The sequence below is a fragment of the Lycorma delicatula genome, chromosome 2 (assembly GCF_047948215.1).
Source record: "Lycorma delicatula isolate Av1 chromosome 2, ASM4794821v1, whole genome shotgun sequence".
Classification (NCBI taxonomy): domain Eukaryota; kingdom Metazoa; phylum Arthropoda; class Insecta; order Hemiptera; family Fulgoridae; genus Lycorma; species Lycorma delicatula.
In genome coordinates, this window is record NC_134456.1 from 201,134,391 (window position 1) to 201,154,449 (window position 20,059).

The 20,059-nt window shown below is 29.9% G+C and overlaps 1 protein-coding gene across 2 annotated transcripts in view; it reads right to left on the bottom strand.

Moving 5' to 3' along the window:
• Positions 1–20,059, bottom strand: part of Orc1 (origin recognition complex subunit 1) — a 58,649-nt gene that overhangs the window by 32,890 nt on the left and 5,700 nt on the right. For both annotated transcript variants that reach the window (XM_075357001.1, XM_075357002.1), the window contains exons 2-4: positions 14,681–15,584; positions 6,741–6,855; positions 687–1,514 (exon numbers count right to left, since the gene is read on the bottom strand). In XM_075357001.1, the coding sequence (XP_075213116.1) occupies positions 687–1,514; positions 6,741–6,855; positions 14,681–15,519 (1,782 nt within the window). In that variant the 5' untranslated portion in view covers positions 15,520–15,584. The remainder of the gene's footprint in view (positions 1–686; positions 1,515–6,740; positions 6,856–14,680; positions 15,585–20,059) is intronic.

Sequence of the window (20,059 nt, forward strand, 5' to 3'; positions counted from 1 at the left end):
AAATATTAACGGATAATATTAAATTATATGATTTATAAAGCAAAGAAAATTCTCATTTTCACATTTACAATATAAAATTAAGAAAAACTTAAAAACAGTTTTGTTGTTATAAACTTAGCAGAACCATGGACTACAAAAATAAAGATTCTGAGTAGGGTGGAGTGTTCAAAAACTTCTAGATATTTATTTTGTAGAAGGTAAAAAAATAAGGTGTATATGTGTGTATATATATATATATATATATATATATATACACACACACCTTATCCAAAAATATATATATATATATATAGAGAGAGAGAGGGAGAGAGAGCTAAAGAGAGCAGTTGGATTTTTTGAAAGTTGGCTACATAACTGAAAGATGACTTGAAATTGGAAGAATTAGTGATTCAGACACGAAACTAGAAGGGCAAGAATAAATTTTAGAGTAGAAAATGTTATATCTTAATGGAAGGCAAAAGACAGAGGGGTAAATCAAAGATTAAGAGTTCAGAGATGGGAGAAGACATGTTATATACAAACAATTGAAGAGAAGTGTTCTTCAACCAAGAGGTGGAGGACACTAGTCAAAGGCCCACTCAAGGAAACTTGCATAAGGGATATATGATGAATGAGAGCAGGTGATACCTTAAAAAATACATTCATCAGCTACTACTAACTACAAAATAATTAACTGAATTTATTACCTGTGATGTATCATTTTTGATGGCTGGACATTTATCAAGTGCTTTTAAAGATTTTTTGGATAAGGAGGGCCCTTCGGAAACAACATCCTTTTTATTTTCATTATGATGTTGGCTCTTTTTTTTTTGGTTTTTATCTGATAATTTAGGAGTCACATTATTCTTAACTTTTGAAGGTGTATGAAGAGGTGAAAATTTTTTTTCACATCTTTTTGTAGTCAGTGTTAAAGATGAATCATTATTTTTAACAACATTTTGATTGCACTCAGAGAGAAAATCAGACATCTCATTATTTTTTGGTGTTTGAATTTCTGCACTTGATATTTTACTACATGTAGGTTTTAAATTAGGTGATGAAGTGGCAGATGAAACATGGTTTTTCTTTTTGTGCTGAAATTCAGATACATTGTCTGTAGATAATTTACTGCCACTTTTGTGACTTGAAGACTTTCCTTTCACCAATTTTTCTGCAAACGAACCTTTACTACTACTAGGAGTCTCCATATTGAAAGTTTTACTCTCAGAAATGTTTTTATTCCCTGGTGATGACAATATATGAAAAATTTCTGCAGCAGATTTTATTAGTTCAGGAGAAGAAGTAATCTTCACATAACAATCACCTCTTTCTTTATCAGATTTAGAGAAAGATCTTTTGGCTATTTTAGGAGAGGTATTATTTGAAGGAGAACAGTCAACATTTGTTTTTATCTTTGGAGTAGCTGGAGATGATTTGTTATTGCTACTTTTAACAGTAATTTCTTCTTCATGCAAACGCCACTTTGGTAGTTTTATTTTCTCACGACATCTCAGTCCTCTTGACTCTAATTTTCCCTAAAGAAAATAAAAAATAAACTATTAGATCAATTTTTTTTTAGAATTGGGACTCTATTTTACCTCCTTTATACAATAATTTTTAGGAACACCTGACAAAAGCAAAGCTATTACATACTAAGCTGTTATAAAATAAAGATGTTCCATGCTGTTGCACTCAGAACACCTTAAGTAAGGAAATTGAATAATATCACAATGTGTACGCAAAGACAACACTATAGTCAATATGACAACTAAACAATGCATTCTAATTTTATTAACTCTTTAAAAAAGTACTTTTTGAATTTTTTTAAAACAAGAATTAATTAAAACTGCCTTAACTAAATAGATAAATATTTAATTGAAAAAAAAAAAGTTATAAATGCATCTGATTATTTGAAATGTAACAAAAATATTATTAATTATTAATATTATTTTATTATTATTATTATAATATTATTAATATTATTTTAATATAAAATGGATTTTAAATATCTTTTGTCAGTATATACATTACTATAAGGTGGCCAATAATTTATAAACATCACTTAATTCATTTATTTTCACGCAATTTCAATATATACTTGTGCTTAAGTTTTTTGTCTACTAACTTAAAATGTAATTTCCAATGAAAACATTATTTTCCTAAGTTTTATATATACAGGTTAAATTAACACACAAAAAGACCAACTGAGAGAAATAAATTCTAGAGTTTTAAAAATTAGCATAGTTGTTCCTTGTTACCTAAATTTGAAGAAAACAAAAAGTCCTGTAGAGTGGGGGTGAGCTCGAGGGGGGAAGGGGCCTTTAAAGGTGATTTTTTTTTTAGTTTTTCACTTACATCTTTGACACTATCACTTGTAGCAAAAAAATTGTATGCATAAAAATTGAAGCTGACTGAATTTCCTACAAAAATGGTTCTATGCATTTTTTACATAGGACCAATAGTTTCAGAGCTATGAGCTTCAGTTTTTATATTTACTAAGATTTTACTGTATTTTCCTTCATTCTAAATGGTTCCAAATAAATCCATTTGTACATAATGTGCATATAAAATTAAATTATAGTCAATAATATTCAAATTAGCAGTTTTACTGTGAAGGATATGAATGATAGCCAGGGTGTTAGCCCTCCACACTTTGGATCTCAAGCTCAGCGTAAACATAATCAATAGCTTTCTGTTACATCGCATTTAGTGGAATACAGCCTCAGCTTTCTCCATTGTCTTCAATCAGTATGTGACTTACATAAAGAGACACTATGGTAGATGCTGCACTGTTGTGTTTGATGGTTAAACAGACACTGTCAACAGCACAAAATGTGCTCAACAATGTCAAAGCACCACAAAGACATCAGTTGATACCGATTTCATCAAAGGAATGGCAGTGACAGTTCAGCAAGTAAACTTTCTTGGTAACGAGAAGAACAAGGCCGAGTTCATCAGTATGTTGTCTCAGAAAATGGTTGAAGGAACTGAAGTGGGGCAGGCTGCTGCTGCTGCAATTGTGCAGTGTGGAGTAAAAAAGAAGCATCCAATGAAAACGTAGTCGTCATACGCAAAAGTGTAGATTTACTGGTCTTGTTGACAGTATTAGCTCCACCCAAAACAAACATACTGTTTGTCAAACCAGGGAAAGGGAAAGTGGAAAGCAGAACATATTCCCCCTTGGGAGTTGCAAAAACTTAACTTCACTGAAAGCATCTTATTCATTCATGGGCTTAGTGGGTGTGACATTACCTCATCCACCTTCAGGAAAGGCAAATCAATGATCGTCAAATTGTTCAACAGGGACAGGGAGCCTTAAAGCAATATCCAACGTGTTCTACAAGTCCTCTTTAGCACCACAGGAGGTCACTGAAGCCAGTGAGCACGTGTTCCTCGCATTGTACCATGCCCGCAAACAACATCTCAACACCCACTGATCTTGATTTCCTCAATTCAACCATTACTAGGTCAAGCCAGACCTAGTGAACTTGCCACCCAGAAGCACTCTCATAGAGTGTATCTGCGACTTCAAAACTGGTTGGGCAGCCAGCTACCAATTACGAATTGGGGTTGGGTGAAGGACATCTATGGAAATCTTCGGCCTCTTGCAACCATGGAACCTGCTGTCCCTCCATCCTCAGCATAATTTTTGTAATTGTACGACAGGCTGTGGGACACGTTGTGGGTGTAGCAAGGCGGGAATCCACTGCACAGTGTGGGAAATGCAAGGGAGTCTGCACCAATAGCCCTCCCGTAGACTCTTTGGACGAAGAAGAGATCGATGACCTTGATGAGATGATTGTTTGATTAATATGACCCTGGCAACATGATTGTTTCTTAATAATGTATAATTTTCATCACTAATGTTAATGTTAAATATTCATTAAGCATGTTATATAACAATGAAATGTGAATAAATCACGATTTTTGGAAATACTTTTACATTCTTGGCCTTATAACTCCAAAACTATTGGTCCTACATAAAAAATGCATTAGAGACCGTTTTTGTAGAAAATTTTGTCAGCTTCAATTTTTATATACAATTTTTCACTGCAAGTAATAGTTTCTGAGGTATAAGCAAAAAACTAAAAAAGTCATCTTTAAAGGTTCCCCCCTCCCATTAGAGCTTAACCATCACCCACAAGTACTTTTTATTTTCTTCAAACTTAGGTACCAAGGAACAACTGTCAATTTTCAAAACCTCCTGGATTTATTTACTCGATTTGTTTGGCTTGACTGGGCTAATATCTTTTTTTCAGATTAAAAATAGCTAATGGTTTTTCAAACTTGTAATGTGGGATTTGCAGCTTTTTTTTTTGAATGAAAATAACCCACCTCGTTCACTATAAATATCCCCTCCCCCAACAATAAATGACAATGTTGCTGAATCATCATACAAAAAATGCAAGGGTTAAAGTAAAAACTAGTGTACACAACTATTTAGACAACCTATTCCTATCTTTCTTAACACATTGTGGAACAGGTTTAAATGACCTTCATTTATCCTAGTTCCCAGGCATTTAAACCAGGATATTTAAATTTATGGATGCATTTTTTTTTAACCTCCAGGTCCACCATTAGGTATTACTTCAGAGGATGAGATGAATGATTTGTAGTGCGTGTGAAAATGCCATGCCTGATTGGGATTCCAATCTGGAACCTCTGGATGAAAGACGCTACCAATCGCACCATGGAGACAAGCACGCATACATTTAGAAAAAAATCATATCTTCACTAAACATTGTCCAAATTCCATGAAACTTGCTGAAAATCATGAGGGAAGGTTCTAGTATTGCTTCAAGGTGTGGTAATCCTGAAAGCAGCTTCCTTAAGTCTATATGAGTGACAGGGGGGGGGGTCACTAAATGGAGCACATTTGGTTGGTTGGGAAGGACCTGGACAAACACAGTGTCAGTGTCTGAATCAGAGTTAGAGTCTTGTAAGGTTTCCTTTACTACTGGTGTCCAATTTTTTGCCGCAGCCAAAAGTAAGTTCTTATGTGTAATTTTTATGGGGGGGGGGGTTCAAATAATTGTATATTCTAAATAAATTGAAAAGATCACAATTTATTAGGAAGAGAGCCAACACCTTCTTGTCTTTCTCATAATTGAGTAATATGACAAGTACTGATCTGCACAATCCACACCTTTCATATGATTGTTGTATTCTAAAATGCATACAGACTTGGATATTTTGTCTCTTGTTTTTTTGTTCCTTTTACCAGTTGTTTGCTGTTGACTGCCATGGATTGTTGAAATCATTCTGACCTCCCTTTTATCTATTCACCCAACAAGTAGCACATCACCCTTACGAACAAATGTGGACCCTTTTTTCAAATTTTTCAATTTAGCTTTCAAAGTGCACAGTAAACCTCTATTAGCCCTTATTATTCCACAAACTCTGGTTTTATTTTCTAATAACCTTTCACAATAGAAATACTACTGTAATATCTTGGTATACGTGATAACACAAACCAAGATTAAAATCAAGGAGAAAGAAGTCTCTTCCAATCTTTTACCTTCCCCAGTGTACAGTTCCATGTTACAAACATAGCCTGTGTCACTTTCACATACCATTCTGACTAATAACCTATATTTTATAATTTTAGCAAGATTGTATGTTCGAAACCGCAGCCTACCTCGCCAGGGAATCATTCGTTCAACTAAAGATAAATTTTGCTTGAGTTTGTAAACAGTTTTGAATTTATACAGAAGATATGAAATGAGGTGTAATTTTGTACAACCTGTCTGTGTTATTTCCTGTGCATTCATTGTCACTAAAATTCCAAAATTGCCAAATTTGTTCAAATCTATCTCTGTTCATAATTTCAGAAAAAAATTGGTGTTTCAATATAAGAGTCAATGGCTCAGTAGTCTCTAATGCAGTCTTTTTGTACTTGTATCATTACCAAAAGAAGGCCCAAGAATGTTTTCATTTCATTTACAGTCACATCTTTCTATTTGAGAGTTTTAGGTGACTGTCTATATACTTCTATCATTTTTTGGTGATACCTGTTTGTTTCACTACACATCATAACAAAAAGATCTTCCCCAAAAATTAGTTCTATAATATCATTTATATTTTCATTACTAGTAGGCAGAACCCTAACACCTGGAATACCCTCAAAAGGTTCTAAATTCAGTAAATTGTCTAAAATTCTGTGAGTTAACTGAATTTGAGTCACTCAAATAGGCTGATTCCGAATCTAAACTATTATTCAATGTCAATATTTTTATGACAGTACTTTGAAGTATGGTAGTAATTTTATGAGTACGTTTCTGTTGTACAACACTTCCACTACCACTAGAATGCATGTCATCATCTTCAGTAGGACAATCTGACAGTATATCATAAAATAATTCACTTAATTCATTATCTTTTTTGTCATGTTTACGATTTAAATCCATCAACTTGCACGACACCATTTTTAAACTGGCTGTAAATCCCCTTTTACACAGCTGATATGAATAAAATCCTCAAGGTCTAGTATGAATGGGCATTCTTTAACGAAACATGTGTGTAAATGTTCAGAGAATATTTAGTCAAGGCTATAAACCTTTAAAACTAATAAGAAGTTCACAAAAAATGTAAGAGATGGCACGAGAGTTACCTAAGTACAAACCTGGTGATTCTTGTGAACAGTCTTTTGACAAAACGAGACAAATCACAAGAATTTTTGCGACCAGTCCACAATGTGTTAAGATATATTGACTAAAGTAACAGTAAAAATTGTACTGAAATAAATATTAATTTATACTAACATTTAAGGGTGAAGCAGAGGGAGACTCTGTTCTTCTTTCTTTACATGCAGGTATATCATCTAATGGGCTAGAAGCTTTACGCTTCAGTTTTAATTTGAACGTTTTTCCTAAAGTCCTAAAACAATTTTTAAAAAATACAAAAAAATTAATAGGTTTAAATAAAATATCAATTCTTATCTCTTTAACATAATAAAGAAGATAAATGAATGAAATAAAGAAACAGCACGTACCAATATTATTGCAAGCTGAAACCACACTGAAAACAATACTTCAGAAACCAATAGGAAAATATCCAATTACGAACTAAAAGAATGCATATTTAAGAAGAATGAAATGAGTTACTAGGAAAAAAATTAAATTTTAATGTCATGAATATACTTACTGGTAAAAGTGACTGTTGCTCACTTTTGTTGGCAACTGTCAGCGGTAACATAACTTCATGAGTAACAAATTCATTTATGACCAATAAAAAAATAATTTCTTCTTATTATGCCATACTATACTCTGATTATTTTATCTCAGATTTATCTTATACCTCTGATAAAAATATTTTGTTACACTGAGAATTAGAAGGTTGATTTAAAAACAAAAAAAAAAAAAAATTCTTTTCACATTGTAATGCAGATAGGCAAAGATTTTAATTAAAGCAAATCTCAAAACTGTTATTGGTTAGCTTAAAAAATACTTCACTGCAAATAGTTGAAAATGAAATAAATTTTAAGGCATTAAATGACAATGTACCACCATCAGAAGGCACCACCATCAGAAAAAACAAACAACCTATAGAGTAAAGAAACTCCACCCATCTCCTTTAATTGATATGTATGCTTCTTGTAGATCTGTTACGTGAATGGGAACAGATTTTTTTGCAAACAGCACAAGTAAAGCTTCCATTCAAATTTTTCAAAAGTAAATCATTTATAAGAAATAACTGTAGAAAAATCCTAGTTATTAATGTAGTTCACAGATTTATGCATGCGAGATGCAATAAAAAAATGATTTAAGACCAAATTATTCAATATATTAAGAGCAGCAGGCAGGGTTATCATCAAGGTCATTTTACAGTTGCCCATAGTGTAATAACAAATAAATCCTGTACCATATTCCTGGTAGGACTGTCCTGTGATCCTACAAAGTTGCAAAAAAAATTTGCATCACATATGAATCATGCATAAGCTTGGCAATAAGAAGCTTGAGAAATCATGAGCTGAAATACTGAAAACACAACATATTTTTTGAGACAAAGTTTTTGGCTACACAAAACCTTTTAAACATTTTAAGTTTCAGGTACTGCCAAACACGTGTTAAAAAATAAAAATTAACACCCATGCTTAATGGTTATATTATATATAATGAACTAGTCTCATCAATACCTCATAAACAAAAATTGTCACAGCAAAGAGCTTGCAAACAGAACTATCAAAGAAAATGCAAAAGGTCCAAGAGTCTGATGCAAGTTGACTGAAAGAATGACTTTTTCCAAACAATTTTTGAAAAGAGATAATTAATGATGTAATAATAATTAATTAAAATTAATAACCTTTAATAATGTAGGTTATATGTGATCTAAACAGATTTCCTGTTAGCATTTGAGAATGACCTAGAAAGGCTTTTTATTTTCAAAAAGTACTAAAAAATGATTCTGAAACTGCACAACTTACATTAGCAGTATAAAAAACATTTAGCAAGAAAATTCATGTGACTAAACATTTTATGTTCAGGTATTTGTGACAAAATAAGTATTCGAGCCATTCTATAAAACACAGCTGGTAACTAAAATCAATACACTATTTTTTGTAAGCTTAAAAGAAGCATGCTTTCTAGAACCAAATGGTTCAATATGTTAGTTTTTTCAGAAAGTGACTTTTCATTATAAATTTAATTAACAAAAATTAAATACAAAGAATTTTTTTTTATTATCGGTTGAATAATGAATCCTCTTTCTGTTCTACTAATTAAAATAATATCTCCTCTAGAAACAGAGATCTCCAAGAAATAAATATGTTTGAGAATAATAATGCTACTGTTTTAATTAATTACTTTTATACTGATAAGTTACTTTGTCTATTTAGTAAATTTTACAAAAATTTGCTCCAACATTTCAAATTAATACAAGTATGTCAAGAATATAAAAAAAAAAAAATTATAATTTAATTTTTCTTAACTACTACTTTGCAATGAATAATGGAGTAAATATGTACAGGAAGGTAAAATGCTAGCCACATATTATACTTATATATTGCTGAAGATCAGAAACATAACACTGCTTCAATAATAATTCTGCCACTAACCAAATAATACTTATTTCAATTACTTTGACAATTCTTATCTTATCAGTCTTTTAGAATAGACAATGATTACAGATATAAACATATATAACAAAATAGACAATGTTCTGTTATTGATTTTGTATCTATTTCAACTTTGCTTTAAAGTAATATTTTAAATGTAAAATTATGTTGCCTAAAAATAAAGGAAAATAAAAAACAATGTGTTAAATTTAATATTTGGATTTACTGAAATAGATGTCACTATCCTAGGCCAGTAATTATTGAAGACATGAAAGAAAAAAAAATAAATCTAAAATTTTTAAGTAACTTTTTATAATTCTGTAAATGGATTGATTAATTCTGTAAATTGGATTGATGGATTGATTCTGTAAGTTAAAAAAAAATGTAAGATAATTTACTGACAATTTTAATACTGGTCTGAACAAGATAGAAAAAGAAAATTAGAAGAAAGAAAATTAAGTAATAATATTAATTTATAAAAATATTTTTCTTGAGTCTTCCTCAAACACAAAATTTCCTAAAGAAGTGAATTTTGATGCTTATTTCTCCATTGAACTTTGACCCATAGAAACTTGGGTTATCATAATGAATGAGTTTGATACAATACATATGGTGATGTAATCTTTTATCTATTTAAATCTGCGCTCAAGCGAATGCTACGAATAATCGACTGGATATTGATTTGAAATGCAAAAAAGATTTAACTTCAATTTAATATTTATATATGTTTGTGTATTTACTGTATATATTAAACATATTTTCATCAGAAGAAAATATCTTACCTTAATTTAAGTTGGAATAGTACTTTTGGGGAATTCTTTGTAAAATCCTGTAAAGAATTTTTTTGAAACTTTTGCCTCAAATTTTAAAGACTCTTGGGGTCAGAAGTTTTTTAATTTTCCAAAACTGAAACATTTCACACGACTGTCTTATAAAAATATAGACAGCTCTGCAACCATTGGAACTAGAGATACTATAACTCACTTTAAAGGGTTTTTATATAATGTAACCTACTTATAAAAAAAAGAAGATGTTCTAACTCTGATTCAAATTCTCATTTTATTAAATGTTATAATACCCCTTTAAATTTAAAAAAGGGGCTTAATGCAAAAATTTAATTTAAATGGGACTTCAGTAGTCTGAATATAGATGCACCAAGAGTGTGGAGAAACACTGGTTTCATAAAAAAAAATAATTTTTCAAAACTGTAGTACATGAGTAATCAACCAATACTCCTTAAAATATTCCTCAATAATTATTTTTCTCCAAAATCGTTTTTACTTAAAAACAGTATCATCATACTGCTTAATGCAATAATACATTTGTAAAATCGTACTAGGCATACCTGATATATACACATCCAATAAGAGATTACTTAAAAAAAAGGTGACAATGTTAACTTCACAAATATTCGAAAAAAGATTTTATAGTCACAAAATATTAAAATTATAAAAATACATTAAGAAAAGTCATTGTTTTAAAAAACTAATCAATATTTATAATTTTCTGAGATTAAGTTAATCAAAGATGTAACAAAATAATTAAATTAAAAATTAGTATATTTATATACCAATTTGTATAAAATATAGTAATCTGTATAAATACACTAGTCTGCACTAGTACCCAGCATTGAACTGGCTAGAGATTCATCTAGTAATGAAAATTCAGAGTTTTCTTAAATCTTTTTTTGAGAAACATGGAAAAATATTGTTACTTATTTGAAGCACTCTTGTTAATTTTTTCAAGCGTCAGATAAGAGTAATTTGTATTCTATGACTGCTTTTCATTGTTTATTAGTTTCAGCTTAAATGTTAAATTATTCCCACTTTATTAATTTATATAAAATATCCCCTTCTAGTAATTAATATTTCTTGTCAAATTTATACATGTAATATTTTTCAAAATATTAAATTTCTTCATAATTAAAACTAATATCAATTTTATTCAACTTTTATACAAATTCTGATGACTCATTTGCATGAAAAAGTGAATCATTCTATGATTGTATAAACTGCACCTTGCTGTTATAATCACCAATAGTGTAAGTCAATAATCATTTATCATCTGGAATGATAAATATTTTGTTTTTAGAAAATAATAATTTTAACTTAATCCACTGATCTCCGTGGCAGAGTGGTAGCATCTCAGCCTTTCATCCAGAGGTCCCACGTTTGAATTCTGGTCAGGTATGGCATTTCATACACTACAAATTTCCATTTCATCTTCCCATGCACAAGCTTTGAAGTTTATATGGTGAATTAATCATTAAAAAATTAAAAAAAGTTTTTTTTTAAATAACTAAACAATATTATATATACATAAAAAACATATGTTATGAAAACTGCTGACATAACAATGAACATACATTTTATAAATAATTGTTCAGGGTCTGTAGCAATTTATAATTAAAATCATTAATTACAAAGGAATGAAAATTACATCATGCAATAAAATCATTATTTGGGGATAAAAAGTAAATAAAAAATGACTAATGGGCCTATTAACACAATTACTTACTACAACTGAGCAAGTGACTGTTACCAAATTTACAATGATCTCTATTAAATTAATCCAGTTTATTGTAAAATGATCTTGTCCATACTTAGTTTTGAAAAGATTAATTCTTTTTTCAAACATAAATGTGTTTGTAGTACATACAAAGTGTGTTCAAAAAGAAAAAGAATTTTTGTTTTTTGGAAAGAATTTTATTTATTCATCTAAATTATTGTTATTCCCTTCTCCATTACATATTATACATTTATGTTAGTGCTTTTTCCAATCCCCGAAACACTTCTGGAACTCAACCTTTGGAATAGTGTTTAGGTCTTTCAGCTACTTGCTTTTAATCTCATCTATGCTTGTAAAACGATGGCCCTTAAGCTTCCTTTATTTTTGGGAATAGAAAAAAGTCACATGGGGCCATGTCTAGCGAATATGGCGGCTGGGGTATCATTACAGTGATGTTTTTGCTTAAAATTGATGAACAAGCAAATAAGTGTGAGCAGGCGTATTATCGTGGTGCAAAAGCCATGAATTGTTTTGCCACAAATTCAACCGTTCTTTTTCGATGGCTTCAAGCAAATGGCATTGAACTTGTAGGTAATACTCCTTACTGATTGTTTGACCTTGTGGCAAGAACTCATGACGTACTATGTTGTTAAAATCGAACAACACGGTGAGCATAACCATCACATTTGACCATACTTGTCGAGCTTTTTTCGGTCTTGGTGATCCAGAATGCCTCCACTGGAACGATTGAGCTTATTATGACACGTTTCAGTAGTTCTGCATCATTGTTGATTTCATTTAGCAACTCCTGAGCAACTTCCATTCACTGCTGTTTTTGTTCGAAATTCACAATTTTAGAACAAATTTTGTTCACACATTTCATACTCAAAACATCCGAAAAAATTTCATGGCATGAACCAACTGATATGCCACCATCATTAGTGACTTCTCAGATTGTGATTCGGTAATCATTTGTAATTATTTCTTTCACTTTTTCCATGTTTTCATCAGTTCTTGATGTGCTGGGGTGTCCAGGGCACCTGTCATCTTCAATGTCTTCAAAACCTTCTTGGAAATGCTTACACCATTTGTAAACCCTTGCTTTACTCATAGGAGACTCATCAAAAGCAATATTTAACATTTTTAAAACATTGCTACACTTTATTCCATTCATATAGGAAAATCTAATACAAATTCTCTGATCCACTATTTATAAAAATAAAAATCGCTGATCGTACCAAAACACATGTTATCCTTTTGACAGCTGACAACAGATTAAACATCCAACATGGCTAAAAATGTATAAATAATTTTCAGACATGTTTACCTATACAAACAATGAAAAAATCCCCAGAATTGGACTAATACAACCTGTGAAATTTCAAAATTCTCGTCACTTTTTGAACACACATTGTACATATAGGGAAAGTTCAAAATTTTTAACCTAGTAAATGGGGACCTTCTACAGGATCTTTGAAGAATGGTAACCATTCTGCATAGGAGTTTTGACTATACAGCAGTACACTGTAGCTGAAAAAACTATAAAAAAGGCATAGTAGATGCTTCTGATGCATTGCCTTTGCATTCTTGGTATCCAGAACAAATTCTTGGCAATTTTACTGGCTACTTAACTGACACGATCCTTTTAGTCAAGCTTTGGATTTAGAACTACACCCCAGAATTTTATTGTCTTAATTTTTGTGTAAGGCTGTTTACTAGATATGTTTATTTCTAATTCTTATATCTTTGTAGTGTTTAACCACAGAAAATGTACAAGATTTAGAAGTAAGCCTTTTTAGTAAGCTGGTCTTACACAAAGGAATTAAGCCAATAAAATTTCTGGCTCATTAAACTGTGTTAATACAATCCAATTTACGGCCAAATATGTACATTCATTATGATTATGTTGTATTTTGGTTATATTTTCAATTAAAAAAAAAGTAATTAATCCAAAGTAATATTGGTTTTAAAAAGCTCTTATTTATTTTAATAAATAAGTTTACTCCTGAAAGTTAAATTAATAAAAAATAAGTAAATGTCCTTTAAGAGAGACATTACTTTGAAGTATTAATAACAAAGTACATACACATTTGGCCTAAGTGGGATTACATTGGTTCAGCTAAATTCACAAGGTTAAAAACAAACAGCACTTCTTACCAGAAAAATAAGGATCATAAATTATAATTTAGTAAAATTTAAAATATGAATTTATAAATTTAATAACATCAGACATGATTAATAACTGAAGGCAACTGTTCATTTATAACAACTAATAAAAACTTTCAACCCATAACAAAACACAATAAATCCCTTCCACCCAAGAATACAATTTTTAAAGTGTAAAGAGAAAGCGAATAGTCAACTCCTGATTATCTGCATGTGGTTTAACCGCAGTGCCTCTTGGAAAAAAATAAACTTTAAAAATTTATAGAAGTCAAAAAGTTTTAATTTTTCATCATTCTGCAACTGGTTTTCTTCATTCATTTGCTACTTGAATGTGTGCTTGTTTTGGATATGATAACGCTGTACTATATTCAATTGTGAATATGACAGGACTATAGGGTTCATTGCATGATATTATTATGCAATGTAATTATAAAGTTCAATTGAAAGAAAGTTTTTTCAGACATTAAAACAGCAACCAATTATCTTATTTAAAAAAAAAAAAATCTGAAAAAGTAAAATGCACAATCTATTAATTTTTTTAATGTCTTATTTTTTTCTCTTTAGCTACTGCCGCTGGTGTTTGTTAATGCATTACATAGTACATACATTACTGCAAGAACTATCTATTTACATGAAGTACTAGTGATAGTGAACATTAGTAATATGTTAATACGTATTTTAAATAAACTTCTGGATATTACTTTTACCTGTAAAAAATAATACTTCTAGATGTAATATTGTAGTGTACTGTATTTTGTTTTATTATTTACTATTTTACCTTAATAATGCATGTAAATAGTGAAGTACTGTACTAGGTCATTTTAACACATATTACTCAATTAAATATTATTTTTGGATCAGTCATGATTTTGCATTATCCATGATCCTCTTCCCAGTTATTATAATGGATAATCAGGAGTTGAATGTATATTATTTCTAACAAAATAAAAAATTTAAGCAATAAATCTTTATTACCGATCTGTTTGAAGAGATTCCAACTCTGAAGCTAGGCTCCTTCTAACGTTATTCTTACAAAATAATTTACTTGGACTATCATTATAATACTGTCTATTACCATCTACTTTTGGTGAACTGTTTATTTTAAAATGAGGAGACCTTGTGACACTCAACTCATCAACTCTATCTTTCCTTAACAAAGCAGGAAATCTGTCTAATTCACTTTCATTAAAAATCATTTTATTATTAGTCTGTGAATTACCATCATTCATTTTCATATTTTTCTTAAAATCTTTTTGTTTATGACATTTTTTAATTTTCTTTTCAAAATCATTACAATCATCTTCATCACTATCTAGTAACATTTCTGCAATATCTATATCCCTCAATTTTTCAGAATCTTCTTTAACCTCTTTACTTTTATTTTCCAGTAGTTTCATATTATTCAACACATTATCTTTCCTCTTGCTCGAATTGGACAGTACAGTCTTTTGAGGACTATTCAAATCATTCAATCCCTTATTTTTTTTTTTACTAGGACTAGACTTGGCTTTATGAACTTTTTGAGGACTATCTAGTAAAACAGCTAAAATTTCCGCAGCTGCTTTAACATTTTCATCAGTAACTTTTTTGAACTGATGCTGCCTCTGATTATTAGGAGAAATTAATACCGATTTTTTCTGTTCACCTGTAAAAGCATTTTCTGTATTCATAGAGATTAAATTATAACTTCCATTTTCAATTTTTTCAATTTTAATTTGCGGTTCCTTTAAAAACATGTTATCAATTTTGTAATGAACATGATTTTTTTTTGATGGTGAATATATTCTAGTAGACTGCATTTTTTCTGATTCCATGATGTTTCATAAATAGGTTAGGATTCAAGATTTCCCTCTCAAACAAAAGAAAATGTTGCTCTGACCTGAAAATAATAAAATTCAAAGTTTTAATGTTTGATGTATCTCACAAAAATTATAATTAAAAATAGAGCTTACTAAGATTTTTCAGAGAAGACCTCCTGCCATAAACAAATGTGACTAATCATTATATTAGAACAGCTAATTCTATAACACACTTTTTTTTAAACAGCATACAAAAATCATTAACTGGAAGTCTACAACTCTGAAGGAAACTGATCGGCAACTACTCTGCACAATGGAATTATTTACTTCTCCAGTGTTGTCTAGCTATGAATTAATAACATTGAACTTAATTCATGCCTCATAATCATACAGATGCGGAGTATAAATATAAAACTGAACTAAATTTAAACATATTTAGTTGAAATATGAAATACATTATAACTGAAATGGAGAAAAGCCTATATTTTGTAAACAATTTACAGTATGAAAATTGTTTAGAATAAAGACAAAAATAATACATATAAATTTCTCTAAAACGTAAATTACTATTACCATATATAATTTTACTTAATTTTTTGTCAGATTTAATATCTTAACGTAGCTGATTCAGGTGTATATCCAAGGGCCTGTTGTTGGGAACTTTAAAAAAAACAAAAAAGATGTGATCACTGATAAAAAGCAATCAAATTTTTACAAGTACACTGTTCTGCTCGCCTAAACTATCCCTAGATCGAAAGCCTAATGAAAATTTTATTAGCATAACGCAGTACTATCTGAATTTTACTGAAGTCTTCAATAATAACTGATTAAATTCTTTACTTATGTAATATTCAAAATCAATTAGATTCCAAAATTACATATTTAGTACTATCGATTTACCTGTAACCATTATTACTTTTTAAAATTATTCTTGCTTATGTGTGGTAATATAAAACAATAAATCTACTTTTTTATGTAAAATAATTGATATCTGCTCAGGATTATGTTAGCTGTGTGAAACACTATGCAGTCCATTATGAACTGAATCTTGAATGTTATAAATAATACAATGTAAGACAGCTTCATTTCTTTAAAAAAATCTATTTAATTTATTTAAATATGGTTTAAATTAAAAACAGATTATTGTATTACTATAATAAAAGAGATAAATAAGATACTTTGATTTTTGGGAGAATAAACTTTTAAAATGTCAGTGAATATTAAACATGGCCAAAAGCAATATTTAGAGATAACATTTAGTGGTATTATAAAATACAATAATAATAATAATATTATTATTATTATTATAATAATAATATCTGCAGAGAAATGTAGGCCTGAATGTTTATACCGTGACACCACAATAGAGGTTAATGTTTCTTGCCTTTAAACACTGACACCTGGTGTATTTACTAGATGATTTTTTTTTATCTTGTCACTTTTAAATTTAATTTAGTCAAATTACATTGATATTTTCCATAATTCATTATGCATTTTGCTGTGAGTATATAGAAAATTACTGTTTTATATTTTACAATAAAATGTGTATTTCATACAAACATGTATATCATTATTTTTAATACAAATAATAAATTTAATTTAGTGTTTTTTTCTATTTTACTTTTTAATTCAAAATGAAAAAAGTAAAAACATAAATCAATTGTAACAGCATATGTTTATATGTAACTCAATTTTCAGCATACTGAATGAATATCTTGTGATCCAACAGAATGGATTCATTTGTATTTTAAAAACTGAAATTCCATCCTTATTGATTCTTTTGTATCTTTGCAGCACACAGGTCAATTCAATTGTGTTTATTTGCTCACCTCTATTCCAATAATCTCTTTCTGCTACATATTATGTGTCTGGGGTAAATGTAATTTTATTGGATTAAAAAAATATATACTATATAAAAAAGTAGAAGTAAACTATCATAATTTTTTTAGTATAATAATTTTATTTTTTTAAATATAAATTAAAAAAATATTACTTATTTTTTTGTATTACAGTATGTTTTTAGAATACTAGAGACTGAAGCACCTAAAAAATATAACTTTATCCAACTATGCTAAGGGGTTTTTAATGAATTACAAATTTTCACTTTTAGTTTTTCATTTAAATGGTTTGAATTTCATATGATGGTGGAATAAAAATGAAACATGTAGAAGGAAAATGACTGAATGAAGGTTTAAACTTGACAGAATGTGTCAAGCTTAATGCATAATAATAATACATAATAATTTATACATAATCAGATTAGATGATTTCTCTCAGTAACACCGCTTCAATATTGTTTTTAACTTCAAGAAAGTTAAGGATCTATATTAGAAATGCACTCATGAAAAAAATACTTTTTTACTCAGGTAATTCAGGTTTGCTCGGCATCCTGGGCATTTTAAGTAGAGCTGAGTGATCTGAAGTTAAAGAAAGGACAAATATTGGTCCAAGCGAGTTTACACTGACTTTCATGCAATCTGAAATTAGCAGAAATGACAAAATCAGTGTCTCCATGGAGTAGATACCGTATGTTAGAATGATTTTAATCTATTTTTCCCCACATTTATAAGTTATATTGCTAATGAAAGTATAAATTATAAACAAGTACTAAAAATACATACTATAATACAAAAACCTTACATGTCCAAGCAGCCCAATTATTTTCAAATAAGAGTATAACTTACTCTAAAATCTCTTTCAGTGAACCGGTCAAATGTGGTCAAAGTCCCGTTTGTTTTCGATGGAAAATAAATTGAGTAACGATGTGGGTTACTTGGTCAATTCCATTTTTTCTACAGCGATCCTTTTTAATGCTGTTTTTATCCTACAATGTATTCTACAGGATGAATTCAGTAATACACGAAACACTATTAAGAATACTATTTAAAAATAAATTGTAATACATTTTGTTCATCATATCTCTTTCATTGAATCTAGAATATAAATGTTTTGCAAAAAACATTAACTCAATATAAATATGTTCAGGGAGAGTTGCATGTAGTAAAAAAAGGCTTATATTGAAACATAAAAAAAACTTTATGTAGTAGGAAAATGATAGAATGAAAGTTTAAGCTTGACATAATGTGTTTTGATTTCATTTTTTGCATAGAGTTAAAGATGGAATTATCCACACAGTTCCAAGTAGACAAAGTCATAATACTTGCTTTTAGAAAATATTTTTTGTAAAAAGAAAGACTCAAAATAGGTATAGAAGATGTTTAATTTTTGATCACACTTAAGTTTCTAATCAACATCATAGTGATACAATCATTACATTAAAATAAAATAGTTTCAAGACTCAAAGAAGTCATTTATTACTGAAATGTCAAGATTAACTTAACATGTCAACATGAAAGTAAAACAATTTTTATCTCAACATGTTAACTTCGAGTTAATATTAAAAAATGGCAGACACAAGAGACAAATCAATTGAAAAAAATACTTATTTGTTACGTAATGTTTGGGTGCATGAGTATACAAATGCAAATGAAATCGAGAAAATAAAAGAGCCAGATTTATTCAGTGCTTTAGAGAGAGTTTCATCAATAGGATCACTGAATGTGGGAAGCAGTCTTTTGAACTGGTTCAGTACTTGATTTGAAACAATTTAGACTTCCTTCCAGTTGATTCAACAGCTCTGATATCGACAAGGAATTCTTTTTACAATTCAGAATTAACATTCCCTGTTCAACAGATCAAGAAATAATGAGAAAAGCTCTTGGGTTTAAATCCTCCAAACCTGATCATGTTAATGAGCTTTCTGACCAGGTCATGGCTTTAAGAGAAACTTGCAAAGCTTTTCAGAGACATTTTTCTATTGTTCAATCATGGAAACCAGTTTTTTCTCTGACAAGTGTCCACTTATCTGACCAATATACATTTCAGAATATGCATTTTGGTATTCAGAAAATCTCCACTTTTAGGAAGAAACTACAGATCACCTACTACTACATGCAATGATTTGGGCAGCAATATTTTAGACACATCAAGTAGGACCAAACCTTTGTGAATGAAGTGTTACGCAATATTTCATGCTTTAATATATTTTTAAATTATTTTATTACTCGGCTTCTACTGATTGGTCTGTTATTATTAACAAAAATTTTACATCCTGATCCCCCTAGTGGAAGAAATCAACTTTGTAACAATCCTGGTCACCACACCACCCCGTCTATTCCTAGCCCAGATGGGCTTTACCAGAGGTCGTCTTTTAGACCCTCTAAACTAGATGAAACATCACATTCATTAGTTTGGCCTCTTCCAGGATGCCACTGATGCGACTGCTTTGACAAACATATCCATCACAGTATTTACACAACTTATTAGCACCTTTGTATGGCATCTTCAACCATGATCACCTAACATAACTTACAACAACAACTATCAAATTAATTGATTTGTGGAAGCATGATCCCTGCACCTTCCTCTAATACCGAATGTTTCACACAAAGATTCTTCCCATATCTAACTTCAGTTAGACTGTGCACTGAAACCATTACTTGACTGGGTCTTTAAACACCAACAATACTATTCTCATACCAACAAAGAAAGTGTT